At 39.4% G+C, this 26,278-nt stretch overlaps 1 protein-coding gene across 1 annotated transcript; it reads right to left on the bottom strand.

The window, feature by feature from the left end:
* Positions 1-908: 908 nt before the first annotated feature.
* TNFAIP6 (TNF alpha induced protein 6) lies at positions 909-25,949 on the bottom strand. Its single transcript, XM_058193067.1, has 6 exons — positions 25,776-25,949; positions 15,050-15,187; positions 13,314-13,475; positions 7,004-7,232; positions 2,773-2,813; positions 909-1,803 (listed from the first exon to the last, which is right to left on the bottom strand). Exons 1-6 carry the CDS (start codon positions 25,867-25,869, stop codon positions 1,655-1,657), a joined length of 813 nt encoding a protein of 270 aa, XP_058049050.1. The 5' UTR covers positions 25,870-25,949; the 3' UTR covers positions 909-1,654.
* Between the last annotated feature and the right edge of the window lie 329 nt (positions 25,950-26,278).

The following is a 26,278-nucleotide window of genomic DNA, read 5'->3' on the forward strand; positions in this document are numbered from 1 at the left end:
CCGGTAATCTGTGGATTAAATTCTTATGTGCACTAGTCTGAGAGTAAAATCTGCTGTTTTACAAGAACATATGAAGCCTCAATTTTTCACACACAGTATGATAGGCTTATGACTTTAGTTCAGGCTCTCGTTTAGTGATCTGATCATCTCCTTGAAATATTCAGTAAAATGAAGTAGTTTAGACAAGACACTTATATTTACATTAATTTTAAAATAGATTATGGAAATTTCCACAATGAAATCCTGGGGATCTTATAAGTTTTCTAAGGTTTGGAAACAAACCTTAGAAAGTATTTAACAATAAAATGAAAAATGAAACATTCTTATAAATTTGAAGGCAGACCGGTATAGGCTTTCCAACATACTTGGTAAGTAAAAGGTGATTTGTAGATTGCATTATGCAAACTCAACTAATCAATAAAGGGATTTATCTAATGTTGTATTGTACCGCTTCCCCCCCCCACATCTGTTGATATAAGACAATAGTCTGAATTAAGGAAAACATTTTGGGCTAATCATACTCTCACAGCACTAGAAAGGAGGCTATGGCAAACCACTTCTGACATCTTGCCAAGAAAATGCAAGGACATTCATCAGGAGTCAACATCTTGCCAAGAAAATGCAGGTAGTCATCAGGAGTCAACACTGATTTGAAATCACCCTTCCCCCCCAATAATAATAAGGAAGCAAACAGATGTTGTGAGGTCTGCCTCTTCCTCCTCAGATAAATTAAAGGGCCCCCAAAGGTATTCCTTTCAAGAAGTCTTAAATATTTATTACCTCAGCTTCTTAATAATACATCAAATGCAGGGTAGTTTTTAGAGAAAATTAGTGAGTGAATACTTCTTCACAACCTTCTGGCTCAAGAAAATCCCTGCTGTATAACAACTAAGAGAGTTACCACACAGTTTTTTTCAAAAATATAATTTTATTAAAAGATTTTACAAAGCTAAAAACTAGTACAAACTAATGTAAAGTAAAAAGAAAAGAAAGAAAAATTAAAGTGAAGCCCAAAGGTGCAAGGAAGGAAAAAAGTAAAAGAGAAAAGAGAAAAAAGATACAAGGAAGTATCTTTACAGCAGTTATATGTACAATTATAAATGTACTTCTTTCTCTAAAGTTACAAATCTGTCTATAATCCTGTCTAATCATCAAAGCCATAAATTCACATTTTTCTCTTTTCTACAAAAGTTTTCAGTTATATTTTTGTATTTCTTATGCTTTTGTTAAGAAGTTTTAAGAAAAATAAGATAAGATAAAATAAGATATGATAAAAACTAATGCAAAGTAAAAAGAAAAAAATTCAGAAAGCTAAAAAGTGCAAGAATAAAAAAAAAGTACAAGAAAAATAGAAAAGTAAAAAAAAGATACTACACAGGAGCTCTGAAGCAGAAAGGAACATACTACCACAGTTGAGTATCACTCCCCCAGATCCTTGACTCAAAATATTAAAAAGCAGATTCTGCAGCAATGGAAAAGAAGGGAGGGCTCAGCTCAGTTCAGTAGAAGTACCCGGATTAATGGCTAAGAAGAGGAGAATACATTGGGAGGAGAGGCCAAAGTCATGGAAATGGGATCTTCTGGGAGAAAGCTAGCAACTTCCACAAGGTATAGCATTTACAGGCTTTTATCTTTTTTTCCTTGCAAAATTCTTTTAGACAATGCCAAATTTTCCTGGAAAATACTTTGTAGTAGCTTTGGGGTTTATAATCTTTTTGGTTGAGTTGATAGCAGTGTATTCAATCTGAAAGCCGCCTGCTGTCACTGAAGCATCCGATAAAAATTTCAGTGTCATGACATTTCCTGGAGTAAGAAAAAGAGAGACCATGTAAACATAGGAGAGAATACTACAATTCCTTTTTTGTTTATACAAACAATGGAAACAAAGCTCTATGGCAGAGGTCTTCAAACTTGGCAGCTTTAAGACTTGTGGACTTCAACTCCCAGATAGCTGGCTGGAGAATTCTGGGAGTTGAAGTCCACAAGTCTTAAAGCTGCCAAGTTTGAAGACCTCTGCTCTATGGCATTTTTGGATTTAAAAGAAAGGTATATATTTTTTTAAGGGTTCTTACAGATCTTTCATTAATACTTTGATGGCTTGCCACCAGCAAATCACAGCGATTGGATGCCAGGCTGAAAAGTTGAAAAAAACAAATCTGTAAAACGTTTATCTGATGAAATGATTAAACTTAGTGGTGTCTTTCCTATCTTCAGGTAGTGCTATATGTAGGGCTATCAAATTACTGCTGAAAATATCCAGATGACCATTAGAGGGCAATAAGGGAATCTTTGCTGCCATCTAGTGTTCATTGTGGGTTTTGAAGAAGTAGGAAGCGTATTGACACTTGAACTTCGAAATTGAAGGTGCCCGAAAATACCATGGACAGCCAAGAAAACAAACAAGTGGATCATTGAACAAATCATCCCAGAGTTCTCTTCAAGACATAAATAACCAACCACCAATTATCTTACTTTGAACATATTATGGACTTATCTCTGGAGAAGGCTATAATGCTAGGAAAGGTGGAAAGATAGGAAGAGGATGGCCAGCAACAAAGTTACAGTTTCAGTTACAGTAACAATGAATGTGGTGATGGAAGACCTGAAAGACCAGATCAGAGTTAGATCATCATGGAGAAAACCTACAATGACTTGATGGCCCATAATCAAGTGACCATTCAGCTTATTGCAACTCAGATTTCGTGGCTTCTAGCACTTTGACTCTGAGAGGAAAATGTTACATCATAGTTTCATCTGCGGTCATTGTATTACCTGTGCTAACGACACTATCTGGTAGTTCGTCTCCACAGTACCTGAAAAACATAACATTATAAGTCAGTCAAATAATAGAATAGAATAGAATAGAATTTTTTATTGGCCAAGTGTGATTGGACACACAAGGAATTTGTCTTGGTGCATATGCTCTCAGTGTACATAAAAGAAAAGATACCTGAAAAGATAACGGTGACATGTTTCATTATTCCTCCCCCCCCCCAAATCAAATGGCAAATGAGGCTGGGGTGTTGTGTGCTTCAGTTGTGGGTTGCCTCCGGTTCGCACCGGTTCTATAGAAACAGTAGTAAAACCGGTGGGAGTCTCTGCCCACCAACCCGGATGTCACCATAGGCGATCTGCGCACAGTGGGGCTTTGATCCTTTAATGTTCAAGAGGTGGATCCATAAGGTATTTTCTCCATTATTCTTTTACTCCTGAATATTTCACCCTGCCCTCTTGACAGATAAATTTTCCATTACTAAAAGTCTCAAAATTATTATTTTTTAAGTGAAAGAAGGCAAGGGGACAAGAGAGGATGCTACCTCAAATTTTAGGCTTTTTATTAGCATTTTAAAAGATAATATCACTTTTAACATGGCAGTCTAGGCCTCTTAACTTTAAGAAAATTAAAAAAAAATTCTTTTCAGTAAAGGCCATTTCTTTGGTATGTGAGAACTTGCTTTTTCAGCAACTACATAATAAGAGAGCTATATGCCAAAAGTCCTTGAATGCACTAGCAAATTTTAAGAAAGATATAGTCCAGCTGGGAAAGAATAATGTAAACCATTTGTTGAATGTTGTCTAAAATCAGTGTTTTCTGTTGATCAAGTCTCATATATAATCAATGCCTTTATTGTATGATCACTTGCTTTCTGATGTATCATATACCAAAGGCATGTATCTGTACCCTGAAAAGGACCCTCCCCTTAATAAATGCTTTTTGCTTTGCTCGAATTACTTGGTGATTTGTATTTTTGGCTGGGCAAAGAAACCCCTTTGCAAAGGTAAAAAACTCTTGTCAAATTCAGGGATCAAGCTCTTATCAGCTCCCAAGCTAAAATTAGGGTGCTATTAATTCCCCTAAGGTTGGATGGGCATGAGTTCTTTATAAAAAAAATAAGGGCAAGTTATAAATAAAATAAAGTTTTAGCTTTGAGCTAAAACTGCTCAAAGCATTTGAAAGATAATGCATTACTAGAACTAAGCATCCCTCATTGGTGCTTTAAAGTAGCTGTGTCCTTTTCAAGGGCTGCCTAGCTGATTAAAAAGCTCTCTGTGGTCACTTGTCCATGTGCATCAGAGATAATACTTCCTGCGTGAGATCATTAGCAATGCACAGGCAGGCAGGGATCATTGGGAGTTATGTTTTAGTAGCCATGCAAACATTGGACAAGATTTGGCTACTGCTAGAGCAGTTCGAAGAAAAGTGTTCTGTTTGCGTTAACACACTTTACAAAATACTTTTCAAAAAATGGCTAGCACTTCTGCTACTAAATCTTGTGATGAAGGATAGGAAATATAGGTGGATGGTGTTAATTTGTAAGAGTAAGAAAATATGCTCTGAAGCATCTGTTCTCCAATTCCTTCCATCCATCTTCCATCCAGGTGGGATATATTTAGCTCCTTAAGCAAAAGGGATGTCTGCAGGAGGTAGTAAAAAAACAACAACATAGAAGCCAACATGGTATAATTGAAGCTCCTCTTGTTTTTTATGGTTTTAGAGAGCCAGTTTAGTCTAGTGGTTAAGGCACCAGGCTAGAAACTAGAAGATTGTGAATTCTACTTTAGGCATGAAAGCTAGCTGGGTGACTTTGGGCCAGTCACTCATTCTCAGCCCACTCCATTACACAGAGTGTTTGTGGGAAAAATAGGAGGAAAGAGTATTAGGATAGATGGATATAAATAAACATGTATCAGATATAAACAAGAGGAACTTTGATTGTACCATTGGGATCCATCCACTATCTTGACTTTTTGACAATACCCTATAGCCGGGGTCCCCAACTCCTGGGCCACGGCCTACTACCAGGCTGTGTCTTGTTCAAAGCCAGGCCATGGAAAAGATGGGCAAGCACGCGTGCGAAGTTCCACTCTTGCAAGTGGAGGGCGCTAGCACTCATGTACAAAGCTCCATTCTCCTGAGTGGAACTTCATGCATCAGCACAAGCGCCCTCTGCTTGCGTGAGTGGAGCATCATGCGTGAGCGTAACCACCTTCTGCTCATGCATGAAGCTTCATTCTCATGAGCGGAGGGTGTGTGCCCCCTCTGCTTGCACACACAGAGCTGTGCATGCACATATGCACCTGCCATTCCCCACCACCACCACTGCTGGGCCACTAGGCTGGAAAGTTTGGGGACCGCTGCCTTATAGGCATCCTTGGAGAATTCTCTTAGTATGGAAAGGAAATGTTTTACTCCAGGGGTGAAATGTACTTACCTTTCCTACCAGTTCGCTGATGTGTGTGTGCTGTTGTCTGCATGCGCGCCGCCATCTGCCCATGCGCAAAGCCTTCTGCACATGCGCAGATGGTCAAAACCGGGACATGATGATGTCCCAGTTTGGGGGGGGCGGAGCCTCCCGCTGGCAGTGCTACCGGTTCTCCCAACTACCCATGGCCGGCATTACTGGCTCTCGTGAGCTGGCTAGAGCCGGCAGCATTTCATCCCTGTTTTACTCCCACTGAATAATGCACTTTTAAAAACATTCGTGTATTACATGTCCATATATATTTGTAATCAGATATATGTGAGAGAATGAGAGAAAAACGAACCCTAGGTCCGGAATTTTTCAAATCCAGCTTCTGGAGAAGCTTGAAACACAATCAGCAAGCTCAGTTACAGTACTTCTTGCCTGAAAACAATCTTTGTGGGCAGAAATCCGAGGGCTCTCTCAGTAATGTCGCTCCAAGCGCTACGTAGTCTGTTTATCATAACATCTGTCAGACTATATCAAAAATCACATTGGACTGAATCAGAAGCAGGTCCCACAGAAGTCATTCTGCTCCCCAGAGGATAAATCAGCAGGATGAAAAAGTTCAGAATGATATAAACTTGACACTTTCCCCACTGGTGTTACTCTGATGCCCACATTCTCAAGGGAGCATTTAAAGAAAGGAAAGTCATAAAGCAGTAATAGATACAGTATCTAATGATGAGCTACCCCATCCCACCATGCCTGGCCAGTAAAACTAGAGTCTAAAATTAATACCCATGAACCACAAATTAGCATTTCCTCTGAGAATGCCCACGGGATAAGGGATTAATTTCCTTTATTTTCCCTTTCTGTTGGGGTGGGACATGAAATACTGGGGGGAAAGGCTTTCCACCAGGGATGAAATCCAGCAGGTTCTGACAGGTTCTGGAGAACTGGTAGCGGAAATTTTGAAAAGTTCAGAGAACCGGTAGCGGAAATTTTGAGTAGTTTGGAGAACCAGCAAATATCACCTCTGGCTGGTCCCAGAGTAGGGAAGGAATGGAGATTTTGCAATATCTTTCTCCTGGAGTGGGGTAGGAATGGAGTTTTTGCGGTATCCTTCCCCTGCCATGCCTACCAAGCCACGCCCACCCAGCTAGACCACGCCCACCAAGCCACGCCCACAGAACCTGTAGTAAAAAAAAAAATGGATTTCACCACTGCTTTCCACTAATAATTGCTGAGGAAAGTGAAGAAAATTCCATGGAAGAAGATTAGTTAAGGCAAAGATCTTTGGGTGTTTCAAACTTCATCTGCCATAATCCTTTGTCACTATCATTCTGCATGGAGCTGAAAAGTATAAAAAAAACCCCAGGAGATTCCTATTGGAATCAGAAACACTTCTCAGTGAGCGGTAAGGGAAAAGGAAAGAGGGGGGAAAATAGTCAGCAAAGATGAGAGAATCAGGACTGAGAGGAGATTGATTGGGGTTACAGCTTCCTCTAAGCAAGTGTCATGAATTTGGAAGATGGTGAGGACTGGGTCTAAGATGGGCTCCCCTGGGTAAGGGACAAAGAAGGAGTGGGTGGAAAAAAGAAGGATAAAGTGTGTGGCTATTAGCATTCCTTTGGCACTTATTAGCTGGGCTTGTACTTATATATGCTTATTAGCTTGGCTTCTGTGTGTATAAACATGATACATAATCCTTTGAGACTGGGTGGAATTTAAAAAAAAACTTGGCCTTTTCTCTGAACCCTTCACCCAACCATTTGCAATCTGTACATCTTGTACTATGAAAGATTTGAACATTTTACCTGCCCACAAAACCATTTATATCATCATAGCTGTCGTATATTTCCAAGTAATCAGCCATGCAGGCAGTATCATCCTCAAGGTCGAAGTCAAGAAACTGGATTTTGATCCGTTGACCATACTTCACTCTTATGTGCCAGTAACAGACTTGGTCATCTTCATATTCCTTTGGGTACCCGGGAGTTTTAAAAACATGTTTTGATGCTGTGAATATTCCACCACAATCTTTTCCTGTGAGAGGAATAACAACGTCAGATCAGATGACATACTCATCCCAGATGTCAAATTGTGCATTTGCAGCCTTATAGCACATGGGTTTTTTTGTGTGTGCCAACCTTCTACAGCTCATCTCCAACAGTCCTGAAAACTAATCTAAATCATATATGCTTTTGTAAATCTGCATATTAAATTGGCTGGATACAATGTTAGCCATCTTTCAAGCACATGTTTTTCTCCATATAGCTTACTATTTCCTATCAGTAGAACAAGCTCTTAGCATGATGCAGGTCGGCCACCTGCAGGTAGCAGTAAATTCAAAAGCCAATAAAAATTATGAACACTTTCAGAGGAATCCCAAAGGTGCTTTTTCAGGAGGCAACTGGACTTTCTTGTTTTTTTCTTTTGAAGACGTTTTGTTTCTCATCCAAGAAGCTTCTTCATCTCTGACTGGATGGTGGGGAATGGAAGGATTTATATTCCTTTCAGACAGGAATATAAATCCTTCCATTACCCACCATCTTGTCAGAGCTGAAGAAGCTTCTTGGATGAAGCAAAATGTCTTCAAAAGAAAAAACAGTTGCCTCCTGAAAAAGCACGTTTGGAACGACCATGACCTGCATGACTGAGAATCTCTACAGACTTTCAGAAGAAATGAAAACATACTCAGTATCTATCCAGGTCATTTTTCTTTTCTTTTTGTATTGCTGTCTAGTCTAACTTCTACTTACTCCTTCACCCTAATAATTCATTCCTAAATCATCTCCAAGCACCTAAAGGTCGTCCTCAACTTACAACAGTTCGTTTAGTGACTGTTTGAAGTTACAACAGCACTGAAAAAAGCGACTTATGAATATTTTTCACACTTACAACGGCTGCTGCCTCCCCATGATCACGTGATCAAAATTCAGATGCTTGGCAATTGATTCATATTTATGACGGTTGCCATGTCCTGGGGCCATTTTTTGATCCCATTTTGCAATCTTCTGATAAGCAAAGTCAATGTGGAAGCCAGATTCACTTAACAACCATGTTAGTATCTTAAGAACTGCAGTGATTCACTTAACAACTGTGGCAAGAAAAGTCGTAACAGGGCAAAATTCACTTAACAAATGTTTCGCTTAGGAACATAAATTTTGGGCTTAATTGTGATCATAAGTCCTCTACCTGTATTCAGGGGATTCCACTGCATTCCTCAAATGAATAACTGAATAACAGAAATATAAAAATCTGTGTGCTTAATATGCTTTTAGCAATTCCACAGCCAATATCTTCCAGATATTTACAAGCAGAAGCAGGCCAATTCAATGCCTTTCTGCTGAATCTAAGAAGACATATTTATGTAATTTATTTAAAGCGTTTATGTAACCGCACAACTTGTGTCAACTCAACAACCAAGTTATCTCAGATGATTAAGAACCATGTTTTGATTCTCCAAGTCACCAGATGGGAATATAAAACAGCAAGCATATCGAAACTATTTTTAACTAGAAAATGGGTTAATACTCTAGCACAGAGCATAACGCACAAGTCAATTCTTTTTTATTGGAATATGAATCAATCCAAAGTGATATAATGATGAGCCTCTCAAGACACAGTTCTACCTGCAGTCTTGTTTTTAAGTTTCAACATCATTCACTAGTAACGGAGACCTATTTTTTTCTAGAATGGAAAGAACATGACTCACTAGCCAGTGCAAACAACTTGGTTTAATTAAGCTTTTCATCACCCAAACAATACATTTGAAAAAAAAAAATCAGATTTGCGTCTCAGAGGATATGGTCAAATAGGAAAGAAAGAGAGGTGGACTATATGTAATTTTACGAACAAGAGACCTCTCCCATTTTCCTGACATCTGTGAGTGTTTTCTGCACTGAAAGATTATTCATTGCTTACATGGAGAAAACTGCAGGATTTTTCAAAGAAGGCACAGTATTGTGCTCATCGTTTAGAAATATTAAACGTTGCATTTAGGAGAAAGGAAGGAAGGAAGGAAGGAAGGAAGGAAGGAAGGAAGGAAGGAAGGAAGGAAGGAAGGAAAAACAGAAATTAAGCACCCCCAATATTAAATATAATATAGTTTCTAATATTAAACTATTATGGTCTAATATTATTATGGTATCTAACATATTATGGAAAATTCTATTTCCATTAAAAAGATTCCACAACACAATTGTTTATGAAAAAGAAGTGAATCTGTACATTAATTAAATAGGCTATATTATACTTCAGTGTTGGAAGCACTGAAGTGTTTCTGTGTTTATTTATTTATTTATTTATTTACATTTATATCCCGCCCTTCTCCGAAGACTCAGGGCGGCTTACAGTGTGTAAGGCAATAGTCTCATTCTATTTGTATATTTACAAAGTCAACTTATTGCCCCCCCAACAATCTGGGTCCTCATTTTACCTACCTTATAAAGGATGGAAGGCTGAGTCAACCTTGGCCTGGTGGTACTCGAGCCTGCAGTAATTGCAAGCAGCTGTGTTTTAATAACAGGCTATCTTACAGCCTGAGCCACCACGGCCCTTTCTGTGACAAAGGAATCAACTGGTGACATCACCATTGCCCAGGAGAGGCCCAGTTGGCTCCCCGTTAAGTTGTCCACTGAAGTAGTACCCATCTATCTATTCACAGTCACCTGCTTTTGAAGCACTGGGTTGACAGGAGCTGGAGCGAGTGATGGGAGCTCACCCTGCCGTGGCAGCAATGGGTCTCAAATGCAAGCCTGCAGACCAGGGTCCTAGCCACACGAGCCACTGGGTTCCCTAATTAAACAAGGATGAGGCACTTCACATTTGCTTCTAAGCTTTGGAAGATACAACATGGCACCTACCTCTTTAATAAGAGTTATTTTCTGAAATAACTTTCAAAATTGAATCCAAAGTATTACAGATCTCTAGAGACAAGTAATAATGAAAGACCCCCCAAATTAAAGATCCTTGTGAAGCATATTCTCTATATTATCCAGTGTAAAAGGTAAAGGTTTCCTTGTCAGTCGTATCCGACTCCAAGGCATGGTACCCATCTCCGTTTCTTGGCCAAGGGAACCAGTGATGTCCAAAGATAATTTGTGTGGTCATGTGGCCAGCATGGCTATGGCTATATGCCAAAGGTGCATGGAATGCTGCCACCTTCCTACCAAAGAGATACCTATTAATCTACTTGCATTTACATGCTTTCAAACTGCTAGGTGGGCAGGAGATGGGCTGTCAGCTCTCCAGCTGACAAGTTCAATGTCTTTAACTGCTGAGACTTAAATCCCACTTTCAACTCTTCCTTCCTGTAATGGGTTGAGAGAAATTATTCTGAGCCAGGGGTGAAATCTACTTACCTTCCTTACCGGCTCGGGTTCTGTATGCGCAAAACCTTCTGTGCATGCGCAGAAGGTAAAAAACACATTACTTCCTGGTTAAAACCAGGAAGTAATGACACCCAGGAAGTAATGACACCGATTATGCGATCTGGTCCGATAGCATTTCACCCCTGTTCTGAGTCATAATATGAGTTGTTTCTTTAGTTTTGTCTTTAATGTACAGACTCAGCAGTTTTTGTGGTGTAATGTTAAGTGTGAAGTGGGCTATTAAGTCTTGTTTAGCAACCATGGATAAACCAAAGCATGGCTTGGTGTGACATGTTGAATTAACCCCTTTTGAACTTAATAGTTTTAAGAATATTTCACGGAATTATAAAAGTCTCTCCCCTGAGTATTTCCTGCTTATGAATTACATCTCCGCAACTATCCTAGAGTAACCTCTAACTTCTGGCAACTCAAGTCAGGACTGAATGTCACAAGCAATTAACACTGACAAGCGGAGAGGCCCAAACAGCAACCACTGGGGCACAGCAATAGCTTAAGAACTGGTTCTGCTGCCAGCAGAAAGTGGACTTGGCAGAAACAACGTTATATGCTTTGACATGGTTGGACACTGGAGCCTATCCTCGGGACTAGCCCTGTCTTCACTTGCAGCTGTTTTCCTTACAGTTCCTTCTCCAAAAAGACTCTGGCAAGCAAAGGAATGTTCACAAAGGTCTAAACTTATATTTGTCATTGCAAATGAAGTCTGCCCTAAACGTAGGACAGAAACAAAAGGAGTTGGTTGAAGAAGCAGATTCTATTGGAGTAAAGAATGTAATTTGTTTATGAATTTTAAATCCCGTTTTCTGCATGTTTCATCGGAGTGGCTTTTGGCAAGTCACTTTGTGTTAGGATACAAGCACAGTACAATTAGGCATAGTATGGGGCTGCTGCTCAGAATGATGTCGATTGCCTAGTTGTTGTCTTTTCCATCTCCCCTGTGTAGTGTTGAATCTCTTACCATGTGATACATTGCGACAGTACGTATTTTATTTTGGAAGAATGTTCAGTTTTCTAGGGCACGTCATTGTAAGTCTTAATTTGGCCATTGAATACTACCTTACTTGTTCAGCGAGAGGTTTTGCTCAATCTTCTTTAGTTGGCATAGGACAAGTTCTTTTTCTCATGCTCCATATTGCACATGAAATCGGCTGTGCCACAGAAATGATATTCTTCAAGGGTATCTCTTGGAAATGCTGTAGTGCAGTGATGGCAGCAGACCTTTTGGGTTGCCGTGTCAAAATTTCAGAAAATGCCTAACTTGACTCTGCTGGCATGTCGCCTCCCCACTTCAAAAATATACAATTCAATCATGCGTGTGATCTCCACAATCTGCCGCGCATGGCTGATCTTCAGGCAACGTTCTTTTTGTTGTTGTTGTTGACAGAACCCTGAGGCCTGAGGCAGCTCTGGGCCACAGGAAGCCTTCATTCTTGGAAGGGCTTTGGAGAACGCTCTTCTGCAGCCTCCGAAAACTGTATGAAAGCACATCTAATTCTGTGTGATTTTTGGAGGTTTCTAGAGACTGCACAAGAGAAGGGTCCAGAAGCTGCACAAAAACGTAGCCCATTCTTGGGCTGCCTCTGAAAATTGTGTGAAAATAAGGCATGCTTTTGAGAATAGTTGTGGGTGTTGGTGACCACTAGCCCAAAACATCATGGTGTATTCCTTTTTACATGCTCTAGTGCAAGGGTGTCAAGCTGGCGGCCTGTGGGCTGGATGCGACACGTGCAGGCCACCCCAGCTCTGCGAATGGGAAAAAGTCGTGAAACGTCGCGTGACGGCAACATGACATGGCGAGTTTGACACCTGTGCTCTAGTGGATCCTCCACTGAGCAAGGGGATAGATCAGATTTTTTTTAAAGTTCCTTCCAATTCTAGTATTCAATTATATGTTAATTACCCATCCAATATGAGGATTTCGGCAATACTGCCCATCTTGTGATCAGTCACTGCTAATAAAATTATTATTTTATTTACTACCTTTAAAGCGCTCCATGGCTTAGGGCCGGGTTATCTGCGGGACCGCCTACTGCTACCGATTGCCTCTCACCGACCCGTGCGGTCTCACAGAGAGGGACTCCTCAGGGTGCCGTCTGCCAAGCAATGTCGGCTGGCAGCCCCCAGGGGAAGGGCCTTCTCTGTGGGGGCCCCTACCCTCTGGAATGAACTTCCCACAGGACTTTGCCAATTTCCTGACCTTCGAACCTTTCGCCACGAGTTGAAAACATATTTGTTCATTTGTGCAGGACTGGCATAGGATTTTAGATTTTATATAGTTTTAATTTTAATGGGTTTTATTGTTTTAAATTTATCTTAATCTGGGCCAAATTGAATAAGTTTTTTAAGTAGTATTTTATCTTGTATTTATCTTGTTGTTATGTTTTTATCTGGCTGTAAACCGCCCTGAGTCCTTCGGGAGAAGGGCGGTATAAAAATCTAATTAAATAAATAAATAAATAAATAAATTATCCCTGGCTACACCTTCTACATTTCTTTTTTTGTAACATTACCATTTAAAATTGCCAAGATAATTTTCTCAACCATGAAGTTATGCAATCCTAAATCAAGATAAGTTAATGCATCTGATGAAGTCGGTTTTAGCCTATAAAAAGTTTTGCTATCATTAAGCATATGGTATTCTTTAAGGGGCCACAGCAGTTAAAGGCCGGTAATTTTGCAAAAGTGTATCCTTCAGTCTAAACAGCTGTAAGAAATATATTTCATGTTCACGTACCATTAGGGTGATAGCAATAGGCATCCCACTTCTCACTTTTGTTGAGCCGGAACCCATAATCTACGATTCCTGTCTTCCCAAAGCCGCAGTTGCTTCCTGGTTTGACAATAGGGTATCCAACTCTTCCCTTGGATAACCAGCCAGCAGCACACATATGGAAGCCTGAGAGATGGAAGGCAAGTGTCATACAAGACAAGTGTTGGCTAAGAGGGGATGCTGAACTTCAGGTTCACAATTTCTTGTGTTCATTACCACAGTGGTGAAATCCAATTTTTTTTACTACCGGTTCTGTGGGCGTGGCTTGGTGGGTGTGGCAGGGGAAGGATACTGCAAAATCCCCAATCCCTCCCCACCCCTGGGGGAAGGATATTGCAAAATCTCCATTCCCACCCCACTCCAGGGGAAGGTTACTGCAAGATCCCCATTTCCTCCCGATCAGCTGGGACTCGGGAGGCAGAGAATAGATGGGGGCGGGGCCAGTCAGAAGTGGTATCTGCCAGTTCTCAGAACTACTTAAATTTTTTGCTATCGGTTCTCCAGAACCTGTCAGAACCTGCTGGATTACCACCATACAATAGAGTCCCAGTTATTTAAAAACGAATTAGGGTTTGCTAGCAAAAGAGTTTCCACCCTAGACACAGAGAAATGCATATTCCTGGTTCATATTTTTTCAACTGTGTCATCTTTGCCTTTTAGCACAAAAACAACTGTTTCACTTTATATAATTAAAATTTATTAGGAGGCACAGGCTGAGTAAATTTTACTATAGTCCTGAGCATCTTTATTCAAAGATGCCTAATTAATATAAAACATTACACTACTGTAGTCTTGGTGAGTTAGTTTCTATTCTACCCAGAATGCAAATCTATCTGACACAAGACCATCCACTATAGAATACACACATTGTGTTTTAGAACATGTACATTTATTTCTTATAAAGGTAAAATTTTCTCCTTTCCAACTGTGTCCAACTGTAGAGGGCGCTGCTCATCTCCATTTTTTTAGCTGAGGGAGCTAGAGTTGTCCCAAGACAAGCAAAAATATTTTGTAATAATTTAAACCCGTCTATAAGTAATTCATTCTGTACTTTAATTCTGAAAAAATATAAACCTTTGTTTATATTTTCTGAAATAACTTTCAAAATTGAATCCAAAGTATTGCAAATATAAATATAAACAAACCTTTATTTATATTTTTCTCCTGCTGCTGAAATATCTTTGACTTGCCCTATTCTGAATGTTCTGTTCAACAAATGAGGCTGTTCATATTTTACTTGATGGTGCAAGCAGCCCAAGCCGCATATTGTTAATATTGGTCGCTGGTTTACATCATGTATGTGAATGCACTTTGGTGAACGTTCCAGAACTATGTTGTACTGCTTGTATGGATATTTTAAAATGTATCTGTCCAGGATATGATCAACTCAAGATTAAATGGAATTGTATCCTAGTACATGGAGTTCTCAGAATATTGCCATTTGTGCTTAACTTACTTTTTGAAACATGGGCAGGTCTTTAACAAAACAAATTAAAAAGCCTGTGATGGACAGACATCACAAAGTTTGTTAACCACTAGATGGCCACAAGGGATTGGTGCTGCCATCTAGAGATTGATTGACCATATTTATGCAGCCCACCTATGGAAATGACTGATACATACATTCAAGTCTTATTATCCTGTGCAGTGCTTGTTCTAATAGATTATACTCTCTAGTGACATCAACTACACCATTGTACCTATTTTTCTTGCAGCCTCCAATTGCTTGAGTGTTGCTAACTGTCCTCCTTCATATTCACACACCGATTTTGCCTCATCATAAGTCAGCTGGTATTTCCCAGACCGTCCTTCTCTGTGATACACTCCTGCTGCTCGTTCTGTTAATTCAAAGTAAAAGTTGCAATGAATATTAAAAAAACGAAAAGCTGGCATAATGACTACCATGTTGGAAAACTAAAGCATGGAGATTTCTACTCCCCTTGGATTTTTTAAAACCTTGCTGAGTTCCTGACTGAAAATAAGGGAGGAGTGATCTCATTAAAAGTAGAGAAAAATTCTGTACCTGCTCCAGACCTGGAATTGATTAGCATCGGGAATGTAATTCTTGGAGACACCAATTTGTTCCTTGGTATCCCTCAAACCTGCTGGCTTATTGCATTAAAAACAAATTTAATTTAAAAAAAAACAAAGGAAAAGATATCTGAGATGCTGAGAAGCATAGGCACAGCCTCCAGGGAATCTGTACTGCCAAGAACACTTCTTGCCCCAAATGAGTCTTTAAACTTCATTAGAAAAATAGCTTTTTAAAAAATGGCTGGCTCCATCCACTATTTTGTTTGGGTATGTAGCTGCTTGCCTAGAAAAAGGACAAAAGGTGGAAGAAGTTGTAGGGATCATCGTGTAGAATAGACCAACCCTGTAAATAAATCAGTGTTTGGAACAGTTTAAGTCCTAATTGCTATGTATCTTTTTCCTTTGTGATGGGTCAGGGATCTGTTTTGAGAGTGTATTTCCTAAATTTTCAAATTTTCAATGCCCGTCAACCCCATGACCCATCCCAAAAGTTCTGGGATCCCCAGATTAATAGATGTAGTAGCATTTCCTACAACCAAGAAGGTCTTGGATTCCCATCTCCTACTCCAATTCTTTTGTTTCCTTTAGCCCAAGGGTTCCCATCCCCTGTCCAAGACCGACACCTGTCTGCAGCACACCAAAATCCAGGCCACACAAACAAGCAAAACTGCAGACAGCATGTGAAACTACGGTCCCTCCGGCCTACAGAAAAACCTCTCTCCATGGAACCAGTCCCTGGTGCCCAAAAGGTTGAGGGCCAATGCTTTAGCCTCTGACACCACAGTTACAGGGATAAGGATTATGGAGGTACTGCAGTAGCTGGGAGATGAGGTGAAAGCCTCCTGTTCCTATATTATAACATCTACAATATTCTTTTCAGGAACAAGAGGATGGCTGTCCAATTGTATTTAGAGTAAAACAGCAGAAATAAATCTGTTTTGTCCCCATGCTAACGATAGTGTTTTTGCTGACCTTTGGCTGTCAGAAATTGATCTGATTTAATTTGAAGAATAGCGTTAAAGTGTTAGTAAGCCTTAAGCGAAAAACTAGTTGTGTACCAAGGACATATTTTCCCAAATCAAGATTGTGGAAGGTGGAGTTTTTGTTTGTTTGTTCTAGCATAGGCATGAAGAACTCCCAGCATCCGCATGTGGGCCATACTAGGAACATTCAAGTGGTGCAGAAATGATGTAATAAAAATAATAGTTGTTATTACAAAATTATAATTATATAACATGAATTATATAATATATAAATATTAAAAGCACATAAATTCAAATGCCACCCGACTCCCAATGGCTCCAGGCAGTAACCATGTAAAGCACAATTAAGAATGCATGGAGTGTTTTTGCTGCCTCAAGTTGAGTAAAGAACTCAAACTCCTTTTTTGCAGTCCTCATAGCGATCTCAAGAAGGCATTGAAGAATTATAATAGCATGGATTTTCCAAAACTAACAAAACAGTGTTATGCTGTTTTGAATTCAGAATAACACACAAATTGTTGGATAAACTTTAAAATACAGCAATAAAGCAAAGCAAAGACATTCTTTCTTAAAAAGAAAGGGAAAGGAAAGGCCACAACATTCATATGTAGTCCCTTTTGTATCATCATTTATTTTTATTTATTTTATTTATTTTATTTATTTTGTCACAACATCATACAAAAAGATTATATAGTATATACACATATAAACATATATAGGAAGAAGAAAAGAAAAACAATAGGACAGGAACGGTAGGCACGTTTGGTCCACTTAGCCTTGAGAGAGAATCAGCAAAAGCCATTATTCTAAAAACTAAGTTGACCAAACTGCTCTGTACATACAGTCTATGCTGCTTTCCTCTCTTCCTTTTCTATCTTGAAGTAAATTACAATTGTCCTTAGCTTTCACCTGTCCTTTGCCTAAAATCCATTGAAAGATACGAAGCGTTCCTGAACAAATAGGGAGCAAGTAGGCCACATTATAAACCTCACCACACAGGTCTGAATTCTGTGAATTATTATGAAGGAAACTTGCCTGTTCACAAATGGCTATAGATAGCTAAAGATGACCAATTAACAGAAAGTAAACTTGCCAGGTAGCTTCCCTCCATCTTTTCTAGATTGAGTTGTGCAAACTTTCACGTGTGCAAACAAGGAATTGTCTCAGAATGACTCTGGAAATTATAGAACCATCCAGAAAAAGGCAAGATTTGGCATGGTCTGAAAGTAAATGGAGTATTCTACAATATTTTGGAACATTTTGCACACTTACTTTTTCACTATCCTGCCATTCCGGGAGATTTACTATCAGTTCCAGTTGTGGTTATTTTTTAACACAGGTAGGCACATATGCAATCAACTGGCCTGCAACCACTCAGCATTTTTATTTCCTGAGCTTTTATGAATCTGAGGGCATTGTTAAAAACCAAAACAACAGTGCAGACTAATACTTTGCTTTATAACTGCCAAATTTCATGTATATTTTATTTACAATTAATGATTTTAATGTTAAAAAATAGAATGAAGCAGGACAGAATGATTTTTAAAAGTGAAACCAGAGACATTGTAAGTAAAATAGGGTACCGATGGGGTGAATTATAGATATTTAGTATACGCTCCTTTATTCCATAATGTTCAGATTAGGTTATAATGTTCAGATAACGATAGGCACATTCTATGAATGCTATATTGGAAAATTAAATGTATAGCAGTAGAATACTAGAAATTTTGGGCTTTGGCAGAATGAAACGTATTATTTTTAGGAAGCTAATAGAATTGTAGTTATTACAGAAATGTACACCAATAAATAAAATATAATTAAATGTAATTAATTAAATGTAAATAATAATGAATCAATGTCATCTTAAATCAGCATTCTTGATTTTAATAGCATTGAGATATGTTATGAACAGCCTGCAAATAAGGATGGTTTACACATTAGTGCAGGATTGGCTAATCTTCTGTAAGGAGATGGATAACAAGGGTTCTAGGTTTTTTTAAATGCAAACAAAAATATTTTATCTTACTTTCACATCTTTCCAGCTTGACTAATTGATTGTCCATGAATGCACTCCTCATATGGTATTTTATTTAGATTTAATAGATTTATTTAGATTGAATCTCCCCTCTGTCCTGCTCAAACAATTGGGGCAGGGTTCTTTGTTTATTCCAAAATTATTCCATAACAGAAGCAATTTACTGGACTGATGTAATTTGGCTACTCACAGCATCTGTCATGAGTAACTTTCCCAAGTTTCTTTGGAAAAACCCATCAATGACATATTGTTGGATCAACCCAAGAAATGAGGTAAACAGCATGAATACAGCAACTCACTGAACTTGGATGGGTGAGAGGCATGAAGGGGACAAATAAAGCTCTCTTGGGCCCCAGGCAAATTTTACAGTTCTTCCCACCTGGGCCATCAGGATGAGGCACTGAGTGTCTATGGAGATTCTCAGTCATCCAGGTCACGGTTGTCCCAAAAGTGTTTCAAAAGGCAACTGGACTTTCTTTGCTTTTCCTTGAAGACGTTTAGCTTCTAATAAAAGAAGCTTCTTCAGTCAGAACAGGAGAAACTTCTTGGATGAGAAGCAAAATGTCTTTTGCATACAAAGAAAGTCCAGTTGCCTTTTGAAAAAGCACCTTTGGGACTCAGGCACTGAGCTCTATGAGGCTGCAAAAATCAAGGGAGGACAGAAGAAAAGGAAGAACACAGTCAGATAGGCTACTTTTAACTGTGAGGAAACCATGATTGTGGTGTCTGTGGGGGGAGCAAGAGGGTTTAGAGCAGGGATGTCCAAACTTGGCCCCTTGAAGAGTGGTGGACTTCAACTCCCAGAATTCCCCAGCCAGCAACTTGCTCATATTTATAGTTCATGCTGGCTGGGGAATTCTGGGAGTTGAAGTCCACCACTCTTCAAGGGGCCAAGTTTGGACATCCCTGGTTTAGAGTGACATAAGTATTATAGTGCATTGGAATACACACCTTATCCAGTGGTGGATTTCAATTTTTTTTACTACCGGTTCTATGGGCGTGGCTTGGTGGGTGTGGCTTGGTGGGCGTGGCAGGGGAAGGATACTACAAAATCTCCTATCCCATCCCACTCCAGGGGAAGGATACTGCAAAAATCCCTATTCCCTCTCCACTCCTGGGGAAGGATATTGCAAAATCTCCATTTCCCTCCCCACTCTGGGGCCAGCCAGAGGTAGCATTTTCCGGTTCTCTGAACTACTCAAAATTTCTGCTAACGGTTCTCCAGAACCTGTCAGAACCTGCCAAATTGCACCCCTGATCTTTTCTACATGCACTGGGATGCTGCTGACCAGTTTGGTATATTTGTTATGGATGACAGTTGCTTGTTTATTCTGTGTGATTTGCAGCATACCAAAACAGAGTGGAAAACAGAGCAGACAAGACCAAGTAAACAAACAGCAACCAATCCTTCAAACCCTCTTAAGTAAAACTGTTTAGGCAGCCTTGTGGAAGGATGATATGGATAAGGCTGGACGTTCCTTTAGTGAAATGATAATTCAAAGCACCATGGTTACTATGGAAAACTTGCCTCTGGGCCCAAGCCTTCTCATCTTTCCAGAGGATGGTTATCTTGATTTTTGCAGCCCAACTGCGGCATTTCTATTCTCCTTCTCCTTGTCCTTTCACAAACAGGAAAGACAAGAACATCTGGAAGAGGAAGACAATGTCCAACAATAATTCCAGGGAAATCGCCAGGGCTTCCAATGCCTTTGGCTCCAACAGTGCTGCTACAACTAAATCAATGCCTGACTTGGGAGTAGCAGCAGCAGCCATCATAGGGACTCCTCACTTGCTTCTCAATCCTTCTGTGGAGATATTCCATTAGATTTCCTGCTGGGGCCTCACACCTGGACTATCATGGTGGGTACAGCAATCCAGAGGAACGCTAGGTATAGCAGGAAAGAAATATAGACAAATCTATTTCTTTCATTTTGCAGTCTAGTGATCACCTGAATTTCTGAAAGCCAGGTAAGCTTGTTTTGTTAAACAAATTTTGTTTAAAAGTCTGGGGCAAGAAATATCCAAAATGGGAGCTTTGTAGAGCTCCCTGCTTTCCCTGCCATCTCTATATCAAGCCTCTGAATAGCATTAAGTAGCATACAAGGATCTGGGCAGGTTTAAAAAATAGCTTAAAAATGAGAAAGTTAGTAAGTTCTAAAGCAATATCAGCCTGGAGGCATCTGAAAGACCCTACAGTTCTGTTATGAAAGATAAAGGAGAGTTCTTGTTTGCAAGGCATAATCTTCTATGGTGCAGTCCTTCTTAAAAACATCCTTGTTTATCTTGAGATTGCACAAGAAGATATGTAAACACCCCTTCAGCATATTGAAACTGTTTGATGTGAATGTTTTTTCTTCTTTTTGTTGTTTAAAAAAAATAATCCTATACTAGATCTTTGTCTCATCAAAGGACTGACCAATAATTGTACTAATGACTATTTATACATCATGCTGGGCCATATTTCATTTTAGTTATGCCTTGTTGAATAAACCTCTGTGGCCAGATATACATTTGCCAAACCAAAATGAAACAAATAGACATTATGGCTGTATGCAAAATGAACAGAGTCTCTGTGTTATCTTCCCAATCTTTTTGGCTTCCTTTATTTTCTTTTAGTGTTTGTACATATGCTGTCATAACAGGATCAATGCTTGTATAACATTAATCTTTGTTGTTGTTGTTAGTTGCGAAGTTGTGTCCGACCCATCGAGACCCCATGGACAACGTTAGTCTTTACTTCCTCCATAATATACAACTTTTTATTTGGGATTTGGGAGAGCTATAACATTTACATAATTAAAGATAATAACCAGTTGAATATCAGTTTTAAAAGATACTTAGTTGTAAGCTACGTATTTATTTTAAAAATAAATTTTAAACTCAATTAATTTTAACAGAGAATTAAAAATGTGCTTTAATCTCTTCCACTGATACGCATGCTATAAAGGTACAGTATGTCCGAATTCTAAAGTCTTGATAAAGGCTATATTTTTACTAAACCAAGTCATAGTTTAGAAAATAACATCCCAGCTATGGAATTGCCAAGAAGGATTTATCAGACAAAATGATTGAAAGGTCAGAAGAAGAAGAAGGGTTTGTGACCATTCTTTAAGTCAGGTAGAACAAAGAAAATGGAATGGAAATTTGGGGTGGAAATTTGTTTGTTTACCTCTGTTTCAGAGTTTGTTGGGAAGGAGAAACAAGCAAATTGGTTCTGATCAGGTATAGAAAGAAGTGTTATTTTGTATTGTTTTAAGGTCCATCTCTCTTGAGAATCTATAATACTGGGAAAGCCGGTGACCAGCAGTAAGTTGGATAGAATAGGTTGACCGAATAGGTTGTAAAAAAAATGCTTTTAAAAGGTAAAAAAAAAGATTGCATGCCACAGCTGATCACACACCTCCTGCGCGCTGTTCTACTTACCCCATGCCTTTTGGTGTGCACTGCGCACGCGCACCTCGGATTTGGTGCGTGGTGTGCACTGCCACAGCGAACCGGTAGTAAACCAGTTCAGATTTCACACTAAAGCATAGCCTCTCGCAGAATTCAATGCAGAAGGCATGAGAGCTTGCTGTTGCATGGGTAAAACATTCTTTTTACTTACTGCTTAAAAAGTAAATCTATCTGATGGCCAATCTTCTGATGGCTTTATTAGACCCTATTCTCTAAACATGGTTGTATGCCAACCAATGTCACTGTCTTGTGCAATGTAATCAAAATGGTTCTGGATTTTGTTCTTCACTAACAACAATCCACTTGATACTTTTATAATCATGTAGATATAGTAAAGCCTGCTATGAAGTGCATTGTATCTGGGCAATGGAGAACTGAAAGCTTTGGTATCAAAGCACAGGAAAAAGTTCCAGCTGGATATCATTAGAGTACTCAAAAGCAGTTTGAGGAAATCCTTCTCCCTGGGAGGCTTGGGGGGAAAAAGCTGTTTTCTAATGGGATGTGAAAATCTAAACACCATTTGCACATATTTATGCTTCTCTACTATGGAAGGGCAACCAGCAGGAGTAATACATTGGAATATGAGCTTCTCCTTCATGGTGGAATTTTATTTTATTTTATTTTTGGCTTAGAGATGTCACAGCTATATTCACCTTAGCAATCCATGTCTGTCAAGCCCCCTCTTGTACCTTAAATCAGGATGGCATTGAAGTTCCCATTTGAACTGCATGAAGCTTTTAAGAAAGGGAAAGGATCCAGTGGTTGAGATTGCACAAGTTTGGAATTGTTTGGGGTTCGGGGTATTGTGGTAGCTCAGCCACTGTCTTAGCATGTTGCCTTTATAGGTAGGCCTCAATTTATGACCACAACTGATCCCAAATTTTCTGTTGCTAAGCAGATAGTTGTTCAGTGAGTTTTGCCCAATTTAACAACCTTTCTTGCCGCAGTTATTAAGCGAGTCACTGCAGTTGTTAAGTTAGTCATATCTGGGAAAAGCCAAATCTGAAAGCTTGCAGGTTTTCCCCACCCAAAAGAAAATCCAAGTCCTTTCCCCTGCACCCACATGTCCATCACATGGTCCAATCAAAGCATTGTGCCAACTGGAGATGCCTCCCAGTCACACCCCTCCAGGTGCAGGGCAAGATGTCCTTGACTCTCTGAGAAAGGAATGTTATTATGACTACATATCACCCATGCTCCATACAATCCCCCCTCCCAATTTCCCACAAGATGTAAATGTGGCAGGCCTGAAGGCCCAATAAAAAAGATGGCTTCCAGGCCTGACAGCATGTGTTTCACTGAACTATTACCATGTCTTTCTCTCTATCTTTTTAAAGAAAGAAACTAAGCACAGAGCCAAACTGATCCTTCAACCCACTCTTTCCTCTGTGGCATAGGATGTTCTCAGATAGCCCCCTCCCCCTCTAAAAAAACCCACACCATCTCCAACAAATATCTTTTTCTGCTTCCCTCTGCAACACTGGGCATTGATATTCTGTGTTGAACGCAGCATATTCATCTTGGTGAGACTTAATGATGGCTAAACGTTGCCCACTATCATTCAAATAACTTCTGAAATAATGCTTCAATTTTGAACCAGCAAGGGAGTGGTTTAAAGGCAACATTAAGTTACCTCATGGAAGCTCAGTGTACCTATCATGCGGCTTGCTTTGGTCCAGGATATTCTGCCCAAAACAAACAGCTTTGCTGAATTTTAACAGTTGAGTCCAGAAGGGCTCTGGGCCAGCAACATGGGCCTGGAAGAGTTGCAGATTTCTCCCCATTCATTAAGCTATACGCTGTGGTTTATGAATCACAGTGGCTGACTTCACAGAAGACACTAAACTGAAACCAAGCCAAACTCATTCTGAAATAATATAATGTGATAACCAGGCCCTTGGATAAAATTATTTGGAACACATATAAAACTGCTTTTTATTGATATACGGTTCATCCAACAAACCCAATACTATTCTGATTAGCAAGAGCTACCTAAGATATACTTCTGGAGGGTTTTCTCAGCAGAAAACAACAACAACAGTTCCAGTATTTCTCCATCTTATGTTGTGAATGAGGAATTGGAAAGAACAGTTTTAACTGGGGTTTGAACTAGTGGTGCCACTCCAGTGAATGGGCGATTATATTTCAGTATGATGAATAAATAAAAAGGTTTCCTATCCTCTGTTTGCTTACATTGCCAGAATTTTTTAAAGAAAAAATTGGAAAGAACAATGTCTGAACCAGTAAAAGTTTCACTTCACAATACACTATTGTTTTGCTACACAATACGCGTATACACTATACGCAAAACCAGGAAACCAGGAAAAGTTTCACTTAACAATATGCTAAGATTCCCCCCCCCCCAGTTTGTTATCACATGTCCTCTCTGCTGACCACAGAATCAATCTCTGAGTCCATCATCTGTAGTTTACAAATCACAAGTACTGTGTTTACAACACCAGGCTAAGCCCAAACCAAACAAACCACGTTTAGGCTTAATCTCAAAAAAACCTAAGCAAGGTGAGTAGCCTAGTTAACATTGGATAAGACACTCCCAGAAAAATCACAAAGCTGTATATTAGATTGCAATTGTGTGGAGGCTGGCAGTAGCTACTGCTAAAATCACCGAGTGTTGAGCTTGACAGGAGGAAGACTTGACATGACTATCCTTATGTTGTGGGACAGACAATGTTTTTCTGGTTAAGGAGTACATTCTTCTGTTTTGTGGGCTGCCTGTAGTGGAACAAAAATGAGCTGGCAGCTTTGGGGCATGCATTATGATGAGGTTGTATTTTAGATTTAAATATCTAGGCTGTGCCGCTCCAATAACTGTGGGTGGCTTAAGATGTAATCTTCCCTAACACCCCCAGAATTTTAGGGGTTTTAGAAAATGTTCATGCTGCTTTATTCTTTTCCTCGTATACCTACTGGAAGGTTGTTTTGTTGTTCATGGGTGGCTTGCAGCTAAGTAAGTTTTAGAAGTCTGGTATCTGTACAAAAGGAGCTTAGGAGAGAATGTAATACCTTTTGGGCCATATAATTCCCCCCACCCCATAACATCCGACTGTGTCCAAAAGTTGATTGAGGCGGAACATCTAGTCCTAGAGAACTTCAGCTTTCAGCAATTTCAGCCAACCTGCTAATAGGATGAAAAATGCTGAGAAGTGTAGTGAGCTGTGGAGGGCCACCCCTATTTCTGATCCTTCTGCAGTTCTGTACCAGGATAAGCAAAGTTCTGTTTCGCTGAAGCAGAGATGGCTCCAGAATATTAAAATACGAGTAGAACAGTATGACCAAAGAGGTAGGAAAGAGAAGAGTTGCAGCTGAAGAAATAGTACTACTGCCTTCCACATCTAGTGCCATTCACATGGGGTGGACTACAGTGTCCATCAACTACCGTACAACTGTTTAAGCCATGCTAGTTGGGCATGATTGGAAGCTGTCATTGAACTCATCTGAGAGTCGCCATGTTAGGAAATCTAAATTAATGTTAGGAAATCTAAATTAATCGATGGAGAAAATGCAGTACAGGGAAGGACATGTAACTACCTGGAAGCTATAGTTTTAGGCAGTATTTCCAGGAATTATTTATGTGGAAAGGAAAGGCAGATATGTATCTCGCACAGCTGTTTCTCTTTAAGTCTCTTTTCTCCCCATACACATCTCTAGAGGTCTAGCTTTCTGTATAGCTCAAGGTTTCAGATAGCATCGCTCTCGCAGCTCATGTTTCAGAGGCATTTCTCTTCTTTAAATCAGATCTCTGCAAAAACATCTTTTAAAATGGAAAAATATAATTCAGTAAAGATTTGTAGCATTAATGCAAGCAACACAAAAATGCAGGGACTGATATAAGAAATAGTAGCTCTTTCTGCAGTTAAGCATTTATTAATAGAAGCACAAAGAAAATAAAAATCAACTTACCTAACCAAATAGAATTGTGAAGAATTCCATCCTTGAATCCCCAGCTAAAACCTCTGTCCCATAACAAGGCAAAAAGAAAAGTTAAGGCAATCATCTTTTCTGTTAAATATTCTGTACCTTCTGTTCAAGCAGCCTGGAAAACCACTGCTCGCAGCTGCTTAGTTGCTAGTGGAACATCTGGTTGGCAGAACTTAAATAGTGTTTTCATCTGTGAGGTCAGAATGCCTTCTCCAATTAAAGTAGTCATAGGATTGCTCACAATCAAAACTGATCCTTGTTTTTTTTTGTGTGTGGATGACTCATTTTCTGCTTCCCTTAAAGGAAAGTCCAAAGTATTTCATTGTAAATGTGCAATTGTCCAATTGCCAAAGCAAATGTCTAATTTTGACCTGCTTTCAAATATTTCAGATATCTTTTAGCACTTATGTATGTGGCAAGCTACCCCATACAATTTTGCTTTTGGACAGGTGAATTGATTGCAAGAGAATTTCTTTAGGGTTTCT

The sequence above is a fragment of the Ahaetulla prasina genome, chromosome 1, assembly GCF_028640845.1.
Source record: "Ahaetulla prasina isolate Xishuangbanna chromosome 1, ASM2864084v1, whole genome shotgun sequence".
Classification (NCBI taxonomy): domain Eukaryota; kingdom Metazoa; phylum Chordata; class Lepidosauria; order Squamata; family Colubridae; genus Ahaetulla; species Ahaetulla prasina.